The sequence below is a fragment of the Desmodus rotundus genome, chromosome 11 (genome assembly GCF_022682495.2).
Source record: "Desmodus rotundus isolate HL8 chromosome 11, HLdesRot8A.1, whole genome shotgun sequence".
In the NCBI taxonomy this organism is placed as follows: Eukaryota; Metazoa; Chordata; class Mammalia; order Chiroptera; family Phyllostomidae; genus Desmodus; species Desmodus rotundus.
The window spans coordinates 75,884,560-75,910,571 of NC_071397.1; the positions used below are offsets into that span (position 1 = coordinate 75,884,560).

Here is a 26,012-nt window from a genome sequence, read left to right on the forward strand (position 1 = left end):
TACCAGATTAAAAATATAGTAATAAGTAAAGATAAACTTTTTTTCTGGTTGTTTGTTATTCCTTTATTGTGAAGGACTACACAGAGGTAGGAAATAACAAAGCCAGAGAATGAAAGGTGAGTTATTTGAACTCAAACTATGCCCAGATGACCTGTCTGAGACAATTAAAACGGACATCACTCAGTGATTTTTAGACCATGTCATATGTAGTGACTGCTGAATCTGCACAGATCTTTCTTAGGGTGACAAAAAAGGCATGAATTTCTGCCCTTTTGAAGTTTTTATGGAGATTACAACATTTACTATAACAGAACAAATAAGGCAAGAACTCACTCATTATCTTTTGCCATGGAATTTGGTTTTTTTCCCTCTGCAATTTATATACAGGTTGGTAGAGAAGGAAAACAGAAGGTCATCCTACGGCATTTGTTGGTTATAATAAGGCCGTATCTTGTAGAAAGACAGTGAAGACCAGAAAGTGAGACTCTGAGATGATAATCCAAACTTCAGATTTAGGTAAAGAGTCAAGTTAAATAACGAAAATAAGATAAATCTTTATAAACTCATTTTTTTCCATTTTAGAAACTGTTCAGAGAGACCAACATTCTCCAAAAATGCTGATTATAACTAAGATGGATCTGGATGAGTGAGTTCAAGAATAATCAGGAATCTATACTCCTGGCTCGAGAACATGTGACTGCATTTTTTTTGCCAGAGATTAAATAAGGAATTTTTTTCTTATTCTGAAACAAAGAAAATAAATTATAATTTAAGTTAGAAAGAAAAAACAGAGAGTGACAACTGAAGACAGAGGTAGATTCTCTGAGTAAAAAGGAACAAAAATCAAGGACCAGTGTGCACCCGTGGAAACACAATGAGGCCTGACACTCACGGGTTTAGTGTGTCGAACTCATCTTCACATTCAACGCATCCCTCAGTGTTCGACATCTGGATCCACAGCTTTTTAATTCTATCTAGGTCATTTTCTTCTTCAGATGCTCTTGCGTTATTATCATTTAAGATATTAAAATATCATTTTATTTTCATGTCTACTTCCTAATATAAAAAAAAGACCTAGGACCAGAGGGAAAATCTAGGATATTTAATGGTACTGAGGCTGTTTTTCAAATCATTTCCACCTGTCAGCTTTCTTGTAGTATGCAAAATTCAATAAAAACAAATGAAGCCAATAAAAAGAGTACTCAATGATGTCGTTAACAGACTCAGCATGTAGTTAAGTATGACGGATAAATAAAACAGTGTCGTTTTTACTGGTTACCAACTGCTTTCTAGCAACAAAGTAAGTTAGAAGACAATTCTGAGCTCGAAGTAACCCAGCTCTACTCAGTAAAGTTAATCACACAGTTACTAAAGATGTTCCCCATAAGAAAGTGTTCCGTGAACTGCATGTATGGTTAACTACACATCCCATGCCAGAGGTAAAAGACAAACAAAGGTAAGAGGAAAGATGATTTTCATATTACTTCAACTTTCATGGGTCTTATGCTGGGAGATCCCAGCATTACAGACCATTAGCAGAGTTAATAGAAGTTGAATATGTTAGAAATGTATCTCCCCCCACCCACTGGACATTTAGGATATATGTGCCCTGTGCAATTTAAAATACCATTTCTATAATCCACAGGCCCTAGAGAATTCAAATAAACCAAACAAATCATTTTGATGATTTAAATTAAAATGTGAATTCTATTTTCCATTGAGGCCCGCCATCTGGCGTATCGTTTCCCTAAGTGCTGGTAGAAAGGAGAGAAGGAAGGTCGTCCTCATGGTGACTACCGGCTGCACACGGTTTTCTGCATTAGAAGGCAGGTCGGGAACTGGGGACGAGGCTCCATAGGGCACTGCCCACCTCCGATCAGAAGGCAAAGGTTAATACTGTGTTCAAACATGTCACTTGAGAAAAACTAACTTTTGGTCAGCAATTCTTCTTCTTTACCCCGGATTTCTAAAGGACTTGTTATCTCGGCTGGTCCGATGGTAGTGGATTATCAGAACTCAACTAAAGTGAGTGTCACTAAAGTACTTTTTATCCTTGTTACATCAATTACTATGTTTTGGTTGTTATTACAGTTCTAACACTAGAGTGTCAGTTCCTGAACAGTGGGAATCTTGTGTTATAAAGGTGGTATCTTCTGCTCCCTAAGTGTGGCAAACGACACAACTTTGACACTCAATATAATTTATGAAATAAATTTTAAGTATCTTATCAAATACAGAGTAGCTCTTGAACTTCTCTGCAATCTTTCATAATTGTCTCCTCTAAAAGACCTGTTGTATTAGAGTTTTGCCTACATGTTAATCACATTGGGAAACACACATTTTCAAAAGAGAAGTAAATCAAATGATGAAATAAGTTAGATCACCTATAAAATATTTTTAAGTCCCTAATGATAGAAACAAGCTTGATTATTAGGAATGACCATATTTTCCAAGAATTTACAAATTTTGTGTTTCTGACTGAAAATGAGAGAGACATGCTGTAAAGAATGAGATAGCATGTTTTATCAAATTATGTCAAGTGTGTTTTCATAGTCTCTCTGCTCCTAGTCTTTCCTTAACTCAAACTCATCTTCCACAGAAATAGGATGGTTTTTTCTAAAAAACAAATCTAGTCATATTAGTGCGTTTCTTAAAAACAGCAGAATAGCAGCCTGGAGCATGTGAGACCAGGCCGCACTCCAGGGCGGCCCGGCTCTCCCGCAGCACAGACACAGCCAGTGAATGATCCATCTGTTTCCGATCCCAAAGCGTCAGCAATGTTTGTTGCTGGGTTAAACATGCGGTTCCCCTCTGTTTATTTTCTATACTTTTCTGCCGTAAACACTTGCTGTTCATTTTTAAGATCCAGCTTATAAGCCATCCTTTCCTGGGCACAGCTTATCTATAACACCCCCTTAAAGAACAGCTTCTTCCTCCAAATTTCTATCACGTTGTATTTTCACTCTTCGTTTCCAGGTCTGACCCTGGTGTTTACTGGGGACCTAGGTGGAAAGCATTCTTGTATAACTATGAGGACCTAGCACTTAACCCAGTGCTGTTAACAAGGAAGAAGCCACCAAATGCTTTTTTAATAAATATATGTGTTCCAAGCTGAAATATTCTTGATAGAATCTGAGAAACAAAGTTGGGTTATCACAAAAAGAAAAAAAATTACAGAACTTTACTATCCTAGATTTTTTAAAAAATCAAAAAACTGCTTTTCATTACTTTTCTTATAGCTTTTTACCTTTGTTATTTTTCATTTCTAAATAATAGCATTGCCTTTTAAAATTCTTGCTCAGAAACAATAAAGAAGCCCCATGAAGGTCATATATAAGACATTAATACAGTTCAAAAATTTTAAAATGAGTATTGATATAAGCCTTCAATTTAAAGCAGAGATGTCACCCTTGCACTGGTAAACTCTGCTGATTCTTACAGAAGTGGTTTCTTTTCTTTCAGCCTCGAGGCTCAGTCTCTGCGATACCTCATCTGTGATGAATAACCATCTGGGACCACAGCAAACACCAAAACACGGTTCCATTCTGCTGATGAAGTTGTCGCCATAAGGCCAAAATTTAATTCCTCACCTTTTGGTTTCTGGTATATGAAGGAGTTTTGTTTTGATTTTTCCTTGCAGTTTGAATTTGGGAGATAAAACACGTATTTTTAGTAAACGTTTATGTGTAAAATAAGATATTCTCCCTTTCACTGCTTCACAGATCTACATGTTTTACTGAAAATTGCCAAAAGCATCGAACTTCAATATAAGAGTAGAAAGTAGTTTTTGCAACTGTGTATAAATATATTACATTCTGGACACCCTGAACTCTTCACCTTTTCTATGAGGGAGATACTGCTAAAATGTCAGTTAATCATAAAGCAGGGCTGCAATGGGTTACCCAGAAGGAGAAGGCAATTTAAAAGAGCAATTTTAACATGCAATTGCCAAAGCATGCGATGGAGACAATTTCTGAGGATGGCATATTTTATTTCCATTTAATAAGAGAAAGAGAAACTGTATTTTCTTAGCTTCAATACCAGATGGTATACCCAAGGGGAAGCAGACACATAGAAAAAAAAAAGAGAGCATACTTTCTTTGATTGTTCACTGAAGTTTTTGAATTATTGAGAAATGAGAAATGAGTTATTTCTCATTTTTAAGACAACTTCATATTTATGCTTTTTTTTTAATTTATAAAATGCCTGAAGAAGCATTATGTGAACAAAAACATGGGTCCGGCTGTGAGCAGAGAGTGAAATAATCAGACCCCTCAGGTGCACAGAGAAGCACCAGGCAGCACAGGCTGCTACGGCCACCAGAGACTGTCCTGTAATTACCACCTCTCCGAACTTGCAAGACCCTGAAGCAGGTAATTTCCCTTACCAGATGATTTTAATATACTTCACAGAGAAAGAAAAGAAAACAGCAACAAAGGGCATTGGCAACTAGCTAGGACATTTTCAGATAAAGATAAATTAAAAGCTTTTATTTACGCTTCTTTACCTGATTAAAGTATTTAGCACACAGCCTATACTTGAGTAAATAAAAGTGAAATTGCAAACATCAAACTATGTTTTTTTCTGCATGGGAATCCATGCAGATATTCTTTATAAAAAAGTAAATCCCTCCCAGGTTCTATCTATTGTACATTCATTTATTCGTGAAAAGAAAAACATCATCTATTGTGGCAGAAAGAGGAGAAAGAATTCAGGCTTTTTAAGTAAAACCCCATTTTCAGAAAACGTATTTGAGCCATAGCTGCCAAGTTGTCTAATATTAGACAACTTTTGTTTTGTTTTGTTCTTCCTGAGTCTTAGGTTCACAAGCTACAAAATAGGCAAAATATACGTAATTCACAGGATTGGTGTGAAAAGAAAATATGATAAATTCACCTCATACGCTAGTTATAAAGCCATGTGAACCAATACTTAACTATGAAAATCTACATTACATGTTGAAGTACAAAACTGCATCACTGATGCACATAAATAAAACCATTTATTTAACTTGCTATAAAATTATTTATAGACAGATTTCTGCAAGAAATAAAATTTCAGTGGCTTACATACATTAAAATGGAATATTTAACATAGAATTATAACTAACGTACTTTTTAATTGGTATGTAGTATCAAAATTGTTCCCCTCTCACATACCAAAATAAAATCAGAACTCCTCAGAGGCAGAAAATACTCATCGTTCCTTTGTTATTTATAAGAACTTCATATAAAATCGCTATCAGATACAAACACAGCAAAGAAGTTTTTATACTTGTTCTTAAGGCTTTCTGGTGGTCTAGCCAGGCAGGGTCTATTAAAATAGCTACATTGAAATAATCAACGTTTTCAGCTCCATGATATTAACGGCGAAACACCGCAACTGCAGGGCGCACTCTCCCAGCCCCGGTTAAAACGGATCGCGCGACAGTGCCGCGTTCAGGGCTCGCCCAGCTTAATAGGGTTACATGGACCCTGCTGCAAAGGCCATGTTGGGGGTTCAAAGGGATCATTTCCCCAGATTAGGAAGGATTTTATTCTTTTGCTTTTCAAAAGAATTAGTTTCAACTTTAATACATGTTTATTTAATAAAAATACACAGTTCCGTTACCAATAATTAAGAGCAATAGTAATGCCTACGTAGTGTTACGGAACACTCCTTCCACGCGAGCCCTTGTTAGAAGAGCTTACTACACACATGGAAACACAAGCATTTGGGGAAGAATTTTTAAGCATCTGCAATCTATACTAAATACTAGATAATGTCACACTTAGCATACATTGTGCTCCAGTTTGTCGTTCTGGGGCCCCGGGCTGAGACCAGTGACAACGCTGGTGAAGTGTGAGGGCCCTTGTATAGGGTGAAAGGTATATGGATCTTGAAGAAGGGAAGTTGATGGACACTGTAATTTTAATCGATACTGACTCTGTATAGATTAAATATTCAATGTCTATCAGTTATTCAACTTCAGATGGTCAAAGACAGTTTAATAACTAACACAATATATTCTTTTATAAACTTTCCCTCCCTTTCTAACAACAGGGCAAGATTAGTAGACATTCCCAGTAAAACAGTAACCCCAGTTTCTTTCAAATCTATAATGTACTTAAAAAATCTAGTCTAGAAGCACCTTTTTTTAACCATGAAAATCTGTATCAAACAAAACTTATGAGGACCTTAGGAAATTAACAAGCATGAGAACAAGACTTACCACATGTGAAAGATAGGTTTAAAAACCAATAAACTTTCTACAGTTGCAATGAACTGTAGAACCGGACGCTGCTCTGTGCTACAAAGTCCACAGATTAAATGTTTCTCAAATAGAGAATTAGAGGAAAAGACCAATATAATTCCAAAAGGTCAAGACATTTACACATTTGAAAGCAGCTATGAATATATGTTATTTTTATTCTATCCCTTCCCACACAGATAAGATTATTCTTAAAATACCTCAAAGCACCTTCTAGTCATATTTTTAATGCATTTTAATATGTATTTTAACTGTGCTTCAATACGGATTTTAAGGGCATTCGATGAGGATACATTCATGCTTATTAACATGTTGTTTTCATCCACATAATACAGCATACCGAGCTTTGAAACATTATCTCACTCACTTGCAACATCCATTGGCCCTCACACCAATAACCGACATCAAGTAATTTCTAAATTAAACGAAAATCACATTATTATTATTAGCAATATGTTGTGTGGTATGGTTAATTTTTAATTGTTTATCTTGATGAAATAAAAAATAAGAAAGCAGTTTTGATATTTAAAGAAGTCTGGACACAGGAAATCAAAAGGGAGAATGCTGGAATAGGAAAATTACCACTAATAATAGTTTAATTTGTATATTAACTATAAAAATTAAATGTAGGAAAGAAGGTGATTTTTACTGGAAAATGTGTATGCAATATCCTCTGTAAAATGAATCCCACTGTTCATTTTCTGTTATCATGGGATATTAATTTTGGAAGACAGAATGAGCCACTTCTCAGCTTCCAAACTGTGTCCTTTTTAAATCTTTCCCTCAACTCGATGAGGTTGTGGCATGAACTTGTCTCTCCCCACTACAGTTAGAACAATTTGCCCCAAAACTTCAATCAGCGTACTAGTAGAATCTCTATTTCTAGACCTCAGACAAATGATTGAGACTAATGCTTGAGCAGATAAACTTCCTGTTTCTGAAAAGCTTTCAATATTAATATGACATGTGAATAATATGACATGTAAATATTAATATATCAAATTAAGCCAGATTAAAAATATTTTAAGATGAGAGTATATAAAGAAATTTCATGGGTTTTGTTTTGATCTTAGATCAGTATTCTTGGTGAGTAGCCACAAAATATTGTAAATGCTAAACAGATATTCAAGAAATAAAAGACATTTTATAGGCATTTACATTTTCATAGGTCCCCACAGTCTTCATTTTTGATTTCCAAAACCTAGATCATTAAATGTTCACGGTGCACAAATCCACGGATTAATTCTGCAGGTGTTTCAGTATAATGCTTGATGAATTAAAAAAATGTCTTTTCAACTAAACTATTTTCAATAACAAAATAAAGAGTGCACTAAAACATGCACTGTTAATAACTTAGATGATTAAACTGTTCTGGAGCTTTTAATAAATAGCTAACAATTTCTTCCCTTATAACAATAATACACTGGAAAAGGAACTAGGATGGATGTTTACACATTAATTTTTATTTCACTTTTTATTTTTTCTTTGTGTTTTATCCATATGTTTTTATCTTCATCAGTATGGCTCAGACATAGGGAAGGCAATAAGAAGGCTTAAAAACAAAAGCCAGGCCTCTGTGTGTTCCACAGCTAGCTGTCAACCTGTTGACTTGGTTCTCGATGACGGGATTTCCTGAATAGCAGAGCTGCCTCACCGAGGCTTGGTTCAGGGTAACATTTCTTTTGTGATCAGATATGGTCTCTGAGATGGTCAAGGAAGACAATTTACGCATATTAGAAAGGTATTCAGTGCTTGCTTGAATTGCCAAGGTTTGCTCTCAATACTTTCACCTGTGTCCATCAGAGATTTGGGGGTGAATACAGGCAAGCTGATCAAAATTAACATACAAGAAAGGTTATGGATACAAAATAAATACTGAATAGTAATAGAGATTCACGCTGCACCTAAAACAGTCAAATTATGATGTATCCAAGGGTACAATTTACCAAATTCACTGAAACTCTTAGAATACTGTGATTACATCATGCACCAAATAACTAGAGCATTCAATATTGTATGTATAATATGTGTCTTATGCTCATTTGTCACCACGCAGAGTGGCTTGCTACTCAGTCTTACCTGCACATTTGGTTCTGGTAATTAGCGGTGGTCCTGGGAGCCCTGTCCCACCTTCTCCAGGCCTTGTAAGTAGAACACGGATCTCATATTCAGTGTCTGGATCCAAATGCCATAATTTATAAGTTGGAGCATTGACTGCATGGGTCTCTGTCCAGGAACCTGACGTCATTCGGTACTCCACTTCTTTCAGGATAATGGGACCATCGCCAATGATGGAGTTGGCATTTAGCTGAATCAGCAAGTATGTAGGCCCAACGCCAAGCAGCTGGGGAGGAGCAATGGGTCTTGGCGGTTCTAGGAGAGATTAATATATGCCCTAATTAGTTAAAAAGCCAAAAGGCTATAATACATAGGAATATACTAATGGATCTCAAAGCCTAAAGGCTTAATAAATAATTTATTTAGGAGTACCTAATAAACACATAAAAGAAAACTGGGGCATCAGTGGTCCTTCAACTGTACTTTTAAAGGTCAAATACTTTCACAGATGGACTATAATCCATTATGATACATTTTTTCTTATTGAAATCATGCTTCTCCTTGAAATAAAGTTGTAAAATACTTGTAAACAAGTAAAATAAAGAGAAATACTTAGAAATAGATAGCTCCGATCAGCTACTAACAGAGTGCAGTTTGCCTTTGACCTTCCTGAGGTCTTGTGACCTTTACAAACCTTCAGATTAATGAATACTGCTATCACTCATCATTTAATTCATGGAATATGGCTGTGTGGTGTTTTTTCTTTGCTCTATTTTTTTTTTTTACTTCTGCAGAGTTCCTGCTGATAAAACAGGAGAAAGGCATAAAGCAGAAATCAGAAGCTAACCCCAGGTACTGACTCCTTTCCACACCCCACCTCAGAGTGTAAGAAATTAAAATTAACACTGAGGCAAAACCTCAACTCACTACATATCACTGACCTTTGGGAGCACCATGGATTAAGGCAATGCATCAAATATTAAACTCAAATGTCAAAGGTACGCCACAATTTAATTTTGGACAACTTAGATATTTCACTTGAAAGAAACTTCAGGAAACATTATTTCAACATTTGAACTTACAGAAATGACGAATGATGAATTAACGCACTTCCTCCTTATTTAACAACAATGTAGCTGAAATTTGGTGCGGGGCTTTATGAAGGTCTCAGCAGTGCTAACTCTGCCCATGCTGTGTCACGAAGACATTCTACCTACTACTCTGTGATCAGGTGAGGTCTTCTCTTAACGTCGGAAAGAACATTTCCAGTAGCCAAAAGGCTTTCAAGCAGGGTTTCCAACCTGTGGCCAGTGGGCCGGCATGTGCCTCAGGATGGCTGTGAATGCGGCCCAACACAAACTTGAAAATTTACCTAAAACATTATGACCCTTTTTTTGTGATTACATGTTTCAAGGTATTTAATGTGTGGCCCAAGACAACTCTTTTTCTTCCAGTGTGGCCCAGAGATACCAAAAGATTCGACACCCCTGCAAGGAAGGTGTTACTCTAATAAAGTTGTAACTGCCTCGACATTGTTTTAAAGGTTTTTTTTTTTTTTTTAGGAATGAAAACAAATCTAGAATACCTCTGGAAGTCTTTTGACTTTACTAAAAGACAAGCAACCCAAGGAAAAAATGGGAAAGGACCGGAACAGCTGCTTCTCCAAAGAAGAGGAGCATGGCCAATGACCACAAGAAAAGAGGCTTAACATCATTGGACATAAGAAGGGGCAGAAGGAAAAAAGTCAGACAATAACAAGTGTTGATGAGGACACGCAAACGACCGATGGGACTAAAACGGTGCAGTCACTGTGGAAAGCAGATTGCTCCCCAAAGGTGAGACCTAGGGTAACCTGGCAACCCCGCAATTCCACACTCAGGTGTCTAGCCAGGAGAAATGGAAATTTGTACCTGCAATCATCTACATGAATATCCATAGAAGCATCTTTTGGAATAAACAACAGCAAAACAAATATCCGTCAACATTGGAATTGTTGGATAAACGAAAGCCGACACCATCCGTACAACAGAACGCTACTCAGCCACAAAAAGAAATGAGATTCTGCCACATGGTGAAACATGGGTGAACTCTGATTACAAGCTGAGAGAAGCCAGTCGCAAAAGGCCACATATTGTGAGATTTCATTCATATGAAATGTCTGGAACAGGCAAAGCTATATAGAATGTAGGTGGTGGCCGCCAGGGGCTGGCCAATGAGGGGAATGGAGACTGACTGCTAACGGGCATGGGATTCTTTCCAGAGTGAGGAGCATGTTCTAAAACTGATCCTGGTGGGGGGTGCACAAGTCTGAACATACTAGAAACCACCACATTACTAAATATGCTAGAAGTCACTGGGAGAATCTTGTAGTATGTGAATTTTCTCTCAGTAAAGCTGCTAAGATGTTTTTTTAAGTAAAAGCAATCATATAAAGAAAAACTATTAAATATAACTGCACGAGGTGTGTCCCCCACCCTTGCAGAAGTAAATTGGAGAAGAGACAGAGGAAAGTTAAGGAGAGCCAGTGTATTTCAAAACAGGTTTTCTATCTTAATGACAATGCATGCTTGGAATAAGACACAAAGCAAAAACCAAACCAAAACAAAACAACTACAGATAGGTTTTACCTTCTGATGCAGATTAGTATGAAATAAGGGTTTTCAGTTACAGCCCGGGAGTTGCCTTTAAACCCTGATTGTATAAAAATATAGTTCCCACCTTATGTAACCCTGAGTCCCAAACATCCTTCACCTAAAACATAAGACTAGCTGGCCTAGATCTCTACACAGGCTAAAGTGTTTTTCGTGACTATTTTTTCCAAATTCATTATTTAAAATTGAGATGCTGTCATAAAGAATGAGTGATTGGAGGGAGTATCTAGTGAGTAACACTAAATTTTTAAAATCAAAAATCTGTTGAAAATGTTAAGTTATTCCCATCATTAATTCTGGCTCATTACTTTCAAACCAGTTATCAGTAGTACTATATGAACTTGTCCTTCACTTTGCTCACGTTTAAAGTGAAAACAAAACTAACATCGAGTAACATATGTGCTATATAAGCTGGTTATATTTAGAATTACTTTTATTGCTTTGGAAAAGTAGTTCTTAACCCCCGATTTATAAAACTTAACTATAAAGTTTGTATCTTATGGATTGAAATATATTTCAACAAATATAATCAAAATGTGTAAAAGGTAAATGATATCCAAATTCACAACTAACTTCAGTTGATGTTACAAAATAAAAAGATCAAATAAAACCAATATACTTTAAAATTTTAATTTCTTAGCTAAAGAACAATAGAGCTAGATATTTCATATAATGAAATTTTACCAGCTTAGCATTTTTCAACTTGTAATATACAAAAGTTTTGGTAGACAGAGAAAGAGAAAGATGATATATTTTCTAAACTTTAAACTGAAATGAAACTGAACAGAGAAAAAAACACAATAGAAAAAATGCAAATATCTTACAGACTAAATGTTGTACATATTTTAAGCAGTCTGTATTTTACAAATAAACTGAGTTTCCTCATCTGCAATGTTTGTTTTTATTCCACATTGCTCATACACTGACTAATATAAGTAGAAAATGATGCTAAATTCATAGCTTCCTGGGGTTCTACGCCAGAACAGCAATGGCTGACTCACATTACAGCTGAACAACACAAAGACACCTGATATTAACATGATGAAATGATTTGTCCAGTAAATAATTAATAGCAAACCTTGGTGAATCTATAAACTTATGGGTATTCTGAAACCTGACCTAATGTGTATATATTGAATGTTAAATCTTATCCATCAAAACTCTGTACAGTATTGCCATAGAAAACAGGAAAACAAGAGAAGAGAGAGAAGGGAAAATGCTACAACAAAACATTACAAAGAAGTGAAAAACTAGAGCATAATATTTCTTCTATCATTTCTATCTTTAAGGAAATGGCATGCAAAATAACATGAATTCAAAGTCAGGAGATCTAGTTTCAAAAAATGCATAGACTAATAGCTGGATAAACCTGAATATTTTATTTAACTTGGCATTACCATTTCTTGGCGTTGGTAAACTAGGATTGTTTTAAGAATTTTTAAAGACTCCACATTCACAAGTATGTCAAGAAATCCTATATTTGATGCTATTTTGCTTTGTTTTGTTTTTTCTTCACACAGCATATAAATATTAACACCCAAAATTAATATTCAATACTAGTGTTCTATGTATATGAAGAAATGAGTTTGATGTAATCAGGTTCTTGGCCTGAAGTACAGAAACAACTCACTCTGATGAGTTTTACTACTCATTTGTTAGGGTCAAGCCAACCGAAGAGGCAGTCCAATAATCAAAGCAGTACTTCATATTTGGAAACGTGGCAATGTTCGGAGAGGCTTAGAAGCATATGCCTTGATTTACAGCATGATTATAAGAAGTGAAATCTAGCATTAATGAGACTAATATACCACTACATATTAAATTTTTTATGTTGGAGGTAAAAAAAGTAGACTAATATTAGCATATATATTTTGGTTTTTGGCCCTTGAGAACAAGGAGGCTTATTTATAAAATCTCTATTCATTTCAATAAATTATGCATGAATTTTAATCAGTTAGCAAATGAACAAGTAATTGTTCTGCAGCAATATTAATATTCTTCATAATTTAATACACTATCAGACCCAGAGGTGTGTGAATAAATCCCAAATGCACAATAGGTGTCAACTGAAGCATGCAATACCCAAAATACAAGATAAACCATGCCGATGTTACCAATTAACTTTCAATTAATAACTTATATTCATTATCCTTGAGCTAAACCTATTATAAAATGAAAATTATGCATTCAAATTGCTTGGTTTTTTGTTTCAAATGATTTTTAAAATTGTCTTGAAATCACAGTAAGTCATTATGAAAGTATATCCTTATCCCATTATTACCATTACAAATGCTATTTTACAAACATATGTGTCATGTTTCAAAATGCAGTTAATTACTTAAAAGCCAAACAGAAATAGAAGCCACAAAGCCAGAAAAGGTCAGTTAACGAAGTAAATATGAAAGACAATGACACATCTACATTCCTCTTTCCAAATGAATGAACGAATTGCCTCTCAATTCTATCTTCTTCCAACTTGTTTTATTTACTTTTCAAAGACTCCTTAACCAAAGAACTGTCTCAAGATTAACCTTCCCACTGTAGAAGCAGGCAACAGTATTGTTTTAGTCTCCTATGGCTGCTATAAGAAATTGCCACAAATTTGGTGCTTTAAAAACAACAGAAATTTATTCCCTCAACATTACGGAGTTCAGATGTTCAAAATCTGTGTCACCGGGCTGAAATCCGATGGCAGCAGGTCACACTTGCTCCAAACACTCTAGGGTTAAAAATCAGCTTCTTGCCACTTCCAGTGTCTCCTGGCTATTGCTGTTCCTTACTTGGTTGACACACTGCCTTCTCCTCTTCTCAGATTTCCCCTTCCTCTCACTTATAATGATACTTGTGATTGCATTTAGAGCCCACATAGATATCCCAAGACACTCTCCCCCTCTCAGCACCCTTAACTGAAATCCACCAAATCCATTCTTCCAGATAAAGTAATGTTCATAGGTTCCAGGGATGAAGACCTGATATTTGGGTGGGTATTTTCAGCCCACCACAGATATGAGCTATGACATCATCCTCCTTCTGAGAAACACCTCAGGTGTACTTTTTCTTCAGTTAGTAGTTAGCTTATGAGGAAAAAAAATACTCCACCTAGGAAAGTTTCCTAGCTAGGTTCAGAGTAATGGAAATTATAAAAGAACTAATAATTTATCTTTCTGCAGTTTTTTTTGGAGGGGGGATGAAAATAGAGATTAAAAATTACTAATCAAAATGGCTACAGAAGTTAATGTTCCCTTACCATGCCTACATTCCTGCAAAAAAAGAAAAAAAAAGAAACCTCAAAAACAATAAACAAATTTAAACAATTGCCTTGGAGATAGATATTTTCTTATTTGCTATCACCTGTTTACTTAAATGAAAGGATCACTTCAAAATTAATATTATTCTGTTTCTTCAGCATCCCTCTCACTGCAATTCTGATTGATTTCCAGGTAAAAAGAAAACATTGCTAGTTCTTGCTTCACATTGCTTTGTTTTTTTCTCATCACCTACTAAGTGCTGAGGTAAAGGGGGATTGACACGGAGACTGAGAGAAACGAAACGACAGCCGTGAGCCAAATAATTCAAGCGTGTATTTATCTGCTAGCCCATAATAATGTTAAATGGCTTTAAATTATGTCTCAAAAAGATAGTAATACAATTTAAAGGTACCCGAGTGTTTCAAGAAATTAGAAATGATAACACTGAGGAATGGGAAGATATCTTTCCTCCCAAAAGAAATGGAAAGCAGGTCATAAATCAGCAGCACTTTCTGTGGCCATTTAATATCACATGTGTAACAGCATAATGTTGCATTTTTACTTAGATGATAAAACAAAGTACCCATGTCAAACCTTTCAGGTTTCTTTCACAAGGTTCCTACTGCACCCACATTGTAGGGACTGTAATACGTGCATATTAATGAGAAGAGTGATAGTTCGTTCATGGTTGTCACTGTCATTTCTCTGCTGCTTCTGATTTCCAGTCCTGTCAAAATTCCTAGGCCCTTGAGAACCTCTCCACTCAGGCTTCTGGCTACCTCCTCCTAATTTTTTCTCATATCAATAATGTACTTGGTAAATTCCACACATAATCTTTCAGACAAATTAGTGTTTTAATTATGTTTACACATCTGGGCATTAATAGATTTTTAAATCAAATAATTTTTTAACTTAATATATTAAAATCTCTTTTTAAATCCCATGATGCAATTGATAGATACCCTTTTAAAATCATGTCATTGAGGTGGTTCAATCAAGTTTAATGCTAAGACTGTCAGAAGTTTGGGTGTTGATAGCCTGAGCTTCCCACGCCAGCACCTAGGCTGTCTGTTACTTACCAGGCCCATGAGAATCAGAGGGCTGTTAGGATAGAGTTATAGTGGGCTATGGAAAGAGTGTGTACAGTATTCCACTGCTAACGCTCACAACCATATTACACACACACCCACGAGCATATATGATTTCACAGCTGTAAGTGGGTGGAAAAACTAGAAGTAAAAAAAAATTGCAATTGAGTAACACAAGCTTCATGGAATACATAATATGCATGTTTGTTTATGCTACGTATTTTTATCACTGTGAATTGTATCCAGCTAAACAATAGATTCTTCTTCATTCCCTTCTAGCTGTCCTCCACTGAGGACAGTTGCACTTAGGACCCAGGAATGCTGCTGGCCATGAGTGGGCCGGGGACAGGCTAACTAAAGGTCATGAAATCCACAGGTTATCTCACATCATAAAAAAATTCCCTATCTTAAAACACCAATAGATTCCTCTGGAGAAACTCCACAACAATATTAAAAATAACTGCCTTTCCATAATCCAAGGCTTATGGTTACCTACAATTACATCACATACACTTCCATTTTTCAAAAGAGCATTGGAGCAGAATTTGAGGAAGAGAAAGGTCATTTATTCACACAAACTGACCATGGCTAATGAGGCATAAATGGGCATTTGAGTATACAGCTTTCTCACAGGCAAGTGAATTGATTAGGTTTTTGGAAGAAAATCATTAATATGTATCAAAAAAAAATTAGTGAGCCCTGTGCTCCTGGCCTTTGGTTTTCATTCTGCGGTTCTCCTGTAAAGGCAAGTGTCATGTCCACTTTGCTTAGTCTTCTCCTGAGAACTGGATCATTGTTTGCAACATCTTGCCAGGCTGATTTCCTTTCCATGGAGAAAAACTTAGAATAATAAAGGGACTTCCAGTCCCAATGGAGGCACAGGGAAGCATAACTCACCTCTTCACACACCACAGCAAAAATTACAACTGAATTACAAAACAACTATCACCTGGAATCATCAGAAAATTGAACTGCATGGAGGTCCAACAACCAAGGAATTAAAGAAGTCACATTCATCCAGATGAGTAGGAGGGATGGGGACGTGGAGACATGGACACCAACAGGCAGTACCACAGCCACATTTGTTGGATAAAAATTGGGAGGGATACCTCAGGAGCAAGGGATCACAACCCCACACCAAAACACTCAGCCCAGGGTTCCAGTGCCAGGAAAATGAATCCCCATAACTTCTGGCTGTAGAAAGTAGTGGGGGTTGGGGCAATGGGAGAAAGTGTGGGATTCTCAGGCATCTCCTCTTAAAGGTCCGACAACAGACTTAGGACTTACACAGATGCACTCCCTGTGGGCTCCAGCACTATGGCAGCAGCTGGAAGGGTACCAGTGGCATACAGAGAGAAACTGAAGTGTCTGGCATCAGGGAGGATGCTGGGGGGACAGCTTCCTCTTGGACAAAACCTCAGAGGCCAGACAACAGCCATTGCCCCTTTTCTGAACCGTCCCCCACACAGAGCCACAGAGCAGCAACATCATATCTGAGACTCCATCAACTTGGTTCACACAGGTTGCTCCACCCTGGTGACTACCTAAGGATCTGCCCCATCCAACTTACAGGTGTGCTTTTCTCCAATAGGTAATGCTACTAAGACACAGAGCCAAAACATCTCTATCTAATACATAGAACCAAACATACGGAGGGTGCCAATGAGCAGACAAAGAAATATGGCCCAACTGAAAGAACAGAACAAAACTCCAGAAAAAGAGTTAAATGAAATGGAGATAAGCAACCTATCAGAGGCAGAGTTCATACACTGGCTATTACGATATTCAAGGAACTCACTGGATAATTCAACAGCATAAAAAAAGACCCAGACAGATATGAAGGTTACACGAGTTGAAATAAAGAACAATTTACAGGGAAACAGCAGTAGAGTGAATGAAGCTGAGAATCAAATTACTTATTTGGAACATAAGAAAGCAAAAAACAACCAATCAAAAGAATGAGAAGAAAAAAGAATCCATAAAAAACGAGGAGAGGCTGAGGAACCTCTGGGCCAACTTCAAACATACCAATGTTCAAATCATAGGAGAGTGCAAGAGTGAGAAATTGAAAACTTAGTTGAAAAAATAATGAAAGAAAACTTCCTTAATTTGGTGAAGGAAATAGACATACAAGTCCAGGAAGCACAGAGAATCTCAAAAAGATGGACACAAAGAGGACCACATCAAGACACATCATAATTAAAATGCCAAAAGTTAAATACAACGAGAGAATCTTAAAAGCAGCAAGAGATAAACAGGTAGTTACCTACAAAGGAGTTCCCATTAAGACTGTCAGCTGATTTTTCAGAAGAAAGTTTGCAGGCTAGAAGGGGCTGTCAAGAAATATTCAAAGTGATGAAAAGCAAGGGCCTGTCTACAACCTAGATGACTCTATCCAGCAAAGCTATCATTTAGAATGGAACGGCAGATAAAGTGTTTCCCAGACAAGGTAAAGCTAAAAGAGTTCATCATCACCAAGCCATTATTATATGAAATGTTAAAGGGACTTATTTAAGAAAAAGAAGATCAAAACTATGAACAGTAAAATGGCATAAATTCACAACTATCAACAATTGAATCTAAAAACAAAGTAAGCTAACAAACAGAACAGAAATAGAACCATAGATATGGAGGTCATCTGGAGGGTTTTCAGTTGGGAGGGGGAAGGGGGAGAATGGGGAAAAAGGTGCAGGGGTTGAGAAGTACAAATTGGTAATACAGAATAGACAGGGGGTATAAAGAGCAATATAGGAAATGGAGAAGCCAAAGAATTTATATGCACGACCCAGGGACATGAACTAAGGGTAGGGGGGACTGCCAATGGGAACGGGGGGTACTGGGTAGAGGGGATCAAAGGTGGAAAATTTGGGACAACTGTAATAGCATAATCAATGAAACATATTTTTTAAAAGAAATAAAAGTGTGTTCATAAGCAAAAGTAATCCCATTTCTAGGAATAAATTGTAAGAAGATAATTTAAATATCTGTATAAAACAAAAAATTAATGGTTCAAAATAATGAAAGTAAAAAAATGGTGATGCAAATTGTGATATATATATTCAATAGGATTTCCCACACAGTTCCAGACCTCAAGCTGGGAAGATTATATAACGGAAGTCAGGGGATGTTTAAAATTATTAGAGCTTTCATTAAAAAAATATGCCTAAGAAAAACAAAACAAGACCCACCAACAACCACCACCAGGAAAAAAATATACCAAAAAGTTAACAGCAGTGACTGAAGAACTGGGAGACCATGAGTGCTTTGCTTTCATTATTTTACATGTTTTCCAATAAAATTTGTACTGTGTTCATAAAATTTCTCATCATTACATTCTTAGTATCTATCAGAGTGCCTGACAAAGTTCAAGAATATTGTATTAGAATGGATGACTGGTTCAACAACCCCTAAAATAATGATAAAAAGTTATTCATGCCACTGCAGGAAAAATTATCTACATAAATTATACCTATGCCATACAGAAAAATGTAGGCTAGGCTACAACTTCAGTGTGACAACCAACATTTGGAGATGGCATTAGTAAAATCTGTGTGTTTATTTATTAATTTACCTTCAAATGCAGAAATTAGGTCCTCAAAATACAAGATTTACTGCCTCTTGCTTTGAACTATGTAGCGAGCCAATGGCTCTGACATTGATACACAGCACCTACAAAATGTTACTATTTAATTAAAGGAGTTAGTTGACTGGAACAAAAGAACACTTTCTAGGCAATTGCTTAGTGACCAAGTGGCATCAAATGATTTATACAGCTTGTAAAAAAAAGTTACAGCTACAAACATATAATAACTCCTTTTTGTCTACATTTGCCAACTTGACCCCTGGGTCGTGCTGACTCATTGTAATGTAACACGGGATAAGCATATGTTCATTATGAATATGTACTTTGTGATTATGCCAACAGACTTTAGAATGATGCGTGAAGGTTTTATGTGTATGTAGCCAGGAACAGATGGCCATTTTTCAGTGTAATGACTTAGTCAGAAAGAGAAGGAAGAGAGACTACTTGCTCCCTCCCTGGTTTCCAAGCACATAAAATCCAAGACAGTATTTACCTCAAGTTAATCAGGAGAACTATTATTCACCTGCTATTTTTACATGACTCTGGAAAGTACAGAGTAACCATTTGGGGGATGGGGAGGGTGCAGGCATATCTATGTATAAAAGTGCTATATTTAATTTTTTATGAAAAAAATTTGTGATGACATAGAAAAACAACTGAACAAGACTTCAATCATATAGATAACTCCTCTAGATAATAGGCTTTGGGTATGCACTATTAACTCCAGGGCAGTCATACTTTAGGATGCTTTTTAATTCAAAAAGCATAAATCTTCAGAGACTTTAAAAATCTTTGTAGAAAAAAAAAACTGTGTCATTAGCTTATGTAGATCCAGCTCAGTGTTACAATGTGAAGATTCCCAATATATACTTATTTCAAAAAACAAATGATACAAATCAGCAATTATAGAACATTTCCTCAATTTTGAGATTAAACAAAATACAAAAACAATTACCGGTATGTCTTGTCTTGGGTTAGATGACCATGATAAAACCAAAGCTGTTTCTGAGTTGTATCCTTTTATAATAAAACAGTGATCGAGTAAGTAAAATGTTTCTCTGAGTTCTGGGGAGCCACGCCAGCCAATTAATCAAATCAAAGGAAGGAGAGTTTGCAGGGCACAGAAACCTCTGAACTATAGTCACAAGGTCAGTAGTACAGGTAATAACCTAGAGTTGTGACTAGCATCTAAAGTCCAAGAAGGGGGGTCTATGGAACCTGCGATTTTTAGCCAACTGGTAGAAGCATTGTGACTGGCACCTGAAAAGAGGGCAGGGAGGACCAGATCAGTCTTTCAGGACAGAACCCTTAACCTGTGGAGCCTGACGCTATCTCTGGGTAGATGGTGTCAGATGAAGTTGAATTTAGGACACCCAGTTGATGTCCAAAGAAATTTCTGCTGGTGTGGGGGACATCTTCCCTCCCCACTCACGTTGGAATTGGTACCAGATCCTATTTATCATGTAAAACAGAAAGCACTAGAATGTGGCCCTTGTGATCCACCTAAATACAGGTGTCAAGGCCATAGCAATGCAATGATACAGCCAAGGGATTGGGCTCTTCTTTCACAGCTACTGCTATGTGATGAGAAACCTCCCTATTCTGCTTTGATAAATGCCATACCTTTGAAAAATAAGGGTGTGGGATGGCTACAATCAGACTGTTCAAATATTCTTTGAACTTCAAATTTTCCATTTTACTACAACTTTAGCCAGATCAACTGAAACATTTGCTAAGGAAATAAAACGTAAGTAAAATATGCTAACATTTTCATGGGCACTAAACAATCTTGTAAACAGTACCTCCATCAGTGGACTTAAGATGAAGAAAAATCAGATAGAAAAACCTACTACTTTAAATAGAATAAAGAGGAGAAGAAAATATCCCATGTTTTTCAGGTGTGAATTTTTGTAAAATGCCCTCACTTACAAAAGTAGATAGCTAAGACATCTCCCCATTGTGACTGAAGTGTGTCATTTCTTGGTCCAAAGCCATACACTTACATTTTTCAAAAGTATATACCTATAATTAGGTTGAAGTTCTAAATTAAGAGCCTGACATTAGACAAAGATCAAGAAAGCTAGTTTGGAAATTAATTATAGAGGTATACCAGATGTATATAATGCCTACAAAGCATAATGATATGTTTAAAGTATAAAGGCACTGCTTTGTGCCTGAATATTTTTATCTTGCTTCAAAAATTATTCTATTTTAATATAAGTTAAATCATGTTGAATTAATACATTACTAATTATAAATTTAAATTTTTCTATTTATAGGGTCCAGCAGAAGTAACACCTGCATGAGTGTGGTTGGTAGGGTAATAATGAGTGTAATAACTTAGAGTTTTAATTTGAACATTTCATCTTAAATTCCATAGGGTGTGCTTGAGTGTGATATTGTTATGTTACAGAATTACATGCTTATGATTTTGTAATAAAAGATTTTATAATAAAAATGGGTGTTACTTTTGGCAGTCCCCTGTATAAAATAAAACGTCAACTGGTGATGAAGAACAGGTCAAAAGCCAGGCCTATGCTCTCTATATTCCATGGTGCCATATGGGTGGTATTCACACTCTAGACAGACAGCAGGGATGGTGGCGGGGTGGGGGAGGACTAGATAATTTTTGTGACTGTCACAGTATTATATATAACACAAAAAAATGCAAAAAGACAAAATAACACAGGTACTGCAGTGGTTTGAAAACATGGCTACAAATTCTCTGAGAGCCTTCTCATTAACAGGTTGGGTCCAGGTTCTTCCCTCCAGACCCTGGGCGACTCCGGACCTGCCTTGCCTGAGTATGTGGAGCAGAGAGGAAGTAATGGAATGAGACTTTGAGGCTACATCACAAAAGACCACGTGGCTTCCCTCTCTTCCCTAAAACCTGGAACACTTGCTTTTGGAGCGCTGAGCCACCATGTGGAAAGTTCAATTAGCTGGTGGAGTTACCCCAGCCCAGGTGCCACACAAATACATGAGGAAGTTTCCAAAGAATTCTCGCCTCCAGGAATCCGAGTCACCTTCAGCTCTCCAATTTGAGCACTCCTAGCTCAGGACTGAAACATCACGGGACAGAAAATCATTCCTGCTGTTCCTTCCTGAATGTTTAGCCCACAGAAGCTGTGCATTAGAAAATGATTACTGATTTATGCCAATAAGTTTTGGGGTATTTTATTGTGCAATAGTTAATAAATGGACCGTTAAGCTTATAAAGAGGTTGAAGGTAAACCTTGATGGCAGACACATACTTGTTAACATAAAATACACCATTCTCTCATTACCTGTCCCTTGCTTACCTGTCAAGTCTCATGTCTTACCACTCTACTCTAAGTTTCCAGACCCAGGTCTGTATGTATAACAACTTGCATTTTCTATGGGAAAATCTTCTCTAATATTCATCCACCATTACCCTTTATATACCACCTGAAGTGCCCTTTCCCCATTTATAGTCTAGGCAAAATCATTCATCTTCAAATCTCAGCTTACTTATAATGGCCTCTGAAAGCCTTCCTCAGAACACCCTCTCCAGCCTGAGATAAATACACCATTTTCTTGTAAGAGATTTATCTATATTTTCTCTGTGTGTGTGTGTGTGTGTGTGTGTATTTAGTTACTGAGGTCCTTGAAAGGAGAAGCTTTATATTATTTGTCTTTGGGTTTGTGCCTTCAGTGTTTAACATATTAAGAAATCAACTGATGATTGCTGTATGAATGCATTTATAAACAAATTAAAGAAGAAACATAAGAAGGCAATTTTAAATGGGAGGCAGGATAATCCCTGGTGTTGGTGAGGATATGGAACTTTCACACAGCAACCTGGATTATAAATTTATACAACAAATTTGTGTAACTTTTCCAGGACCTACTACACTTGAACATAAGCATGCCTGGCAATTCCACTTGTAGGTATGGGCTTCCCCAAATTAGTTCATCTGTTCCACAAAGCTTATGCTAGAATGTTCATATACCATTACAATAAAACAGCTCAGTGAAAATATGTACCTATCATCACAGAAATAGATTGTGCCATGTCACAACAATGATGTCAACTGATCACAAGCTACTTGTGAGAATATGAATAAATTACACAAACTTAATATTGGAGAGAGAAGCCAAGAGAAAGAGAATGAACTATAGAATTCCATTCATCTATGTTACTCACTACTGTGAGAAGCCGGGGACAGTGGTTACCGTGGGGCAGGGGGTTAGTGCCAGTGGAAGAGCGAGGAGGGCTTGCGGAGTGCTGATAATGTTCTGTTTTTATACGTATATCTAGTTCCTGAAAATTCATCAAGCTACACATTTATTAAGTTACATATTTAATGGACAACTTTCTACACCATACTTAAACAAATTTAAAAGTAAGTAAAGAGAAAGGTGACTGGGGATCTAATTAGAACCAGACTCTTGCCCAGAAACGCCCTACACAAAACTCGAGAACCACGAATACAATTAGAATCTCATCCTAACTGAGATTTAACATGGAAAGTCAGCATTTATAATAAAAATTTAATTTAGTCAAAATTTACCTTGAAAATTCTGAAAACACTCACAAAATCTAGGTTGTGGGTTTTTCCTTATACACCTGACTGCAGCAGCAATCAAGAATCTGCAGAAGAATGCAGAACAGTTTCTTAGCCTTTGATAAACCCAAGCGCTACATTCTACCTAGATGCAACCAAAGCTTCCCAGGCTTCTTGGAAGCTGAGTTTAGTGAGCACATACATGAGCTCAAGTGCACGCAGGCACATGCACCAGTCTATGTAAGTATAGCAGAATCTGAGAAAGGGACATGTGTGATGATGATCATTTTTTAAATACCCAATATATTTGATTTAAAGAGGACGGTGCTATCTCTTGCTCACTCAATTGGAAATCACTGCGATAAGAAGGTAGGCTACAGTTACAATGTCACTTGTAAGGGCAGGATGTAGTGAAAAGCAGTAGCCAAGCAACTTTAAGTAAATGCATTATTTCTAAAGACACAATAAAATGATGATAGTTGCATAGTAATAAAAATCATTAAAATTTAAGAGAAAAATGCAAATGTATTTCTTATCATTATTTATCTAAATCTTGCTTCAAGTGGCTTTTCCCCAGTGCCCCTACATAAAGTAAATAAGTCTACGTATAGCACATTTTCACCATGGTGTGGTAAAGAGAGTGTGAGCTCTGGAGTCAGCCTTGGGTGACAGTCTGGGGCCCTTAGAGCCACCCAGTCTGAGCAATGTTACCTACCAGCCTCCGGTTCCCTGGGGGCAAAATGGGGATAATAAGAGTTGTCATGACATTAGAGAAACAATGTTACACACTTTATCTGTCTACTTATTAACCATCTACCACAGAACCTGGCGCACTGTAAATGCATTATAGCCCTGGCCCGTGGGGCTCAGTGGTGGGAATGTCATCCACTACCCCGAAAGTCCCCGGTTTGATTACCAGTCAGGGCACATGCCTAGACTGCAGGCTCAGTCCCCAGTCAGAGCAGGTGTGGAAGGCTACACATCTATGGTTCTCTCTCTCTCTCTCTCTCTTCTCTTCTCTTTTCTTCTCTCTCTCTCTCAAACCAATGAAGAATATATACTTGGGTGAGGATTAAAAAATGCATTAGAAGTCGGTGTTTTTATTACAAACTATACTAGACATTTGTATTATGTTTTATTAAATTCATATTTACTAGAAAGAAGATTAGATGGCTTAACCATGTCCCTATCCCATTACATCAAACAGTTACTAAAATAAGCTTATGAGTTGGTGCTAAGCAACCTTCATTACCAATGTATATAGAAAGTGGAGAAATATGAAGCACAAAAGTTCAAGAAGAAACAAGCCCTAAAGGACATGCCCTGCTTATTGACATATTTCATTAAAATAGTCGCATTTTCAGATATCTTTTTATTGTCCATATATTTGTTATTAACTGAATTTAAAAGATTTTTTTAGTTGGGAATAAAAATTAAAAAGCATAAACAGAAGGTTTATTGGCTTCTTGGACCTTCATGGACAGAGAAACTAGAGGAAAGGGAGGAATTACAGTATCAAATGCAAAAAAGAAATTATAAAGACTAGATATTCCCATAGCTAGTCACTTTTATTAGCAACAAATACAATGATTCACGTATGACAAGAATCCAACATGTTAATCAAATCAATGAATAAATTAAGAATGTTTTTGTTTATAATAAAATTTCTGTTAAAGTGAATTGAAGAGACACAAGAAAGGATAAAAGTGATGCTATTTCAAACAAATGTCATTTTATTTGGGTATTTCAGAGACATTCTCTTTGAAGAATCAAAGAAAACACGCGCATCAGCAAGAGGGCACACTTTCATCACCCAGCAGAGAAATGTGTGCTGCTCCTGATACGAGGTATTCACAAAATCCATTTCAATTATATCCTGTGCTGTTCCTAAGCGTTCAATCAAGGCCTCTGAAACAACAAAACACTGTACTTCCAGTATCAAAAGAAGATTTTTAGTATAAACTGCTTAAACCCATTGTCTATAAACAAGATAGTTTAAAATTAGGCAAGTAAAGCAAGAAAAGAGAAAATTTAGGGTGTGGGAGAATTTAAAAAAAATAACTGTGAAAAAAATTTTAAATAATCTTAACAGTAGTTTTGTAAAACACCACAGGTTCAAGGTGATAAAAGGTCATTAATATATTGCCAAATGCATTTTTATAAGACAGATTCAATTATAATTGCTGCAACTATCCCAGACACAATTTAGACATAGAATCCAATTATCCATTTCATTTTCATTTATACTTCATGGGCTGGATCATTTATCATGTTTCATGATAATGATCAGAAGACACATGGAAAGTGATTTCTGAAGGTAACAAATTACCTTCCATATTAGCATAGCTTACAAGATCCTGTCAACAAGTACTATGCATAAACATGAGGTAATTAAATTTGCAATGTGCAGGAGTGTTTGAAATGCGACTTGCTTCCTTCACAGCTGCCAAAATTCTGGGTTGCTAAATGCAGCAAACCCTTTGGTTGCAAATTGGAAGTCATTATGCCCCAGAACTCCAACAGGTAGACAGTGTGCAGTGGCTCAAGATGCTGAGATGCATCTTTCATCATCTGGTATTATTACTTCTTGCCAGCAAACCATCCA

General features: G+C 36.5%; 1 protein-coding gene across 4 annotated transcripts in view; it reads right to left on the bottom strand.

Annotated features, from left to right (window-relative positions):
- Nucleotides 1-26,012, bottom strand: part of PTPRK (protein tyrosine phosphatase receptor type K) — a 478,561-nt gene that overhangs the window by 175,481 nt on the left and 277,068 nt on the right. For all 4 annotated transcript variants that reach the window (XM_053913630.2, XM_053913631.2, XM_053913632.2 and 1 more), the window contains exon 7: nt 8,330-8,623. In XM_053913630.2, the coding sequence (XP_053769605.1) occupies nt 8,330-8,623 (294 nt within the window). The remainder of the gene's footprint in view (nt 1-8,329; nt 8,624-26,012) is intronic.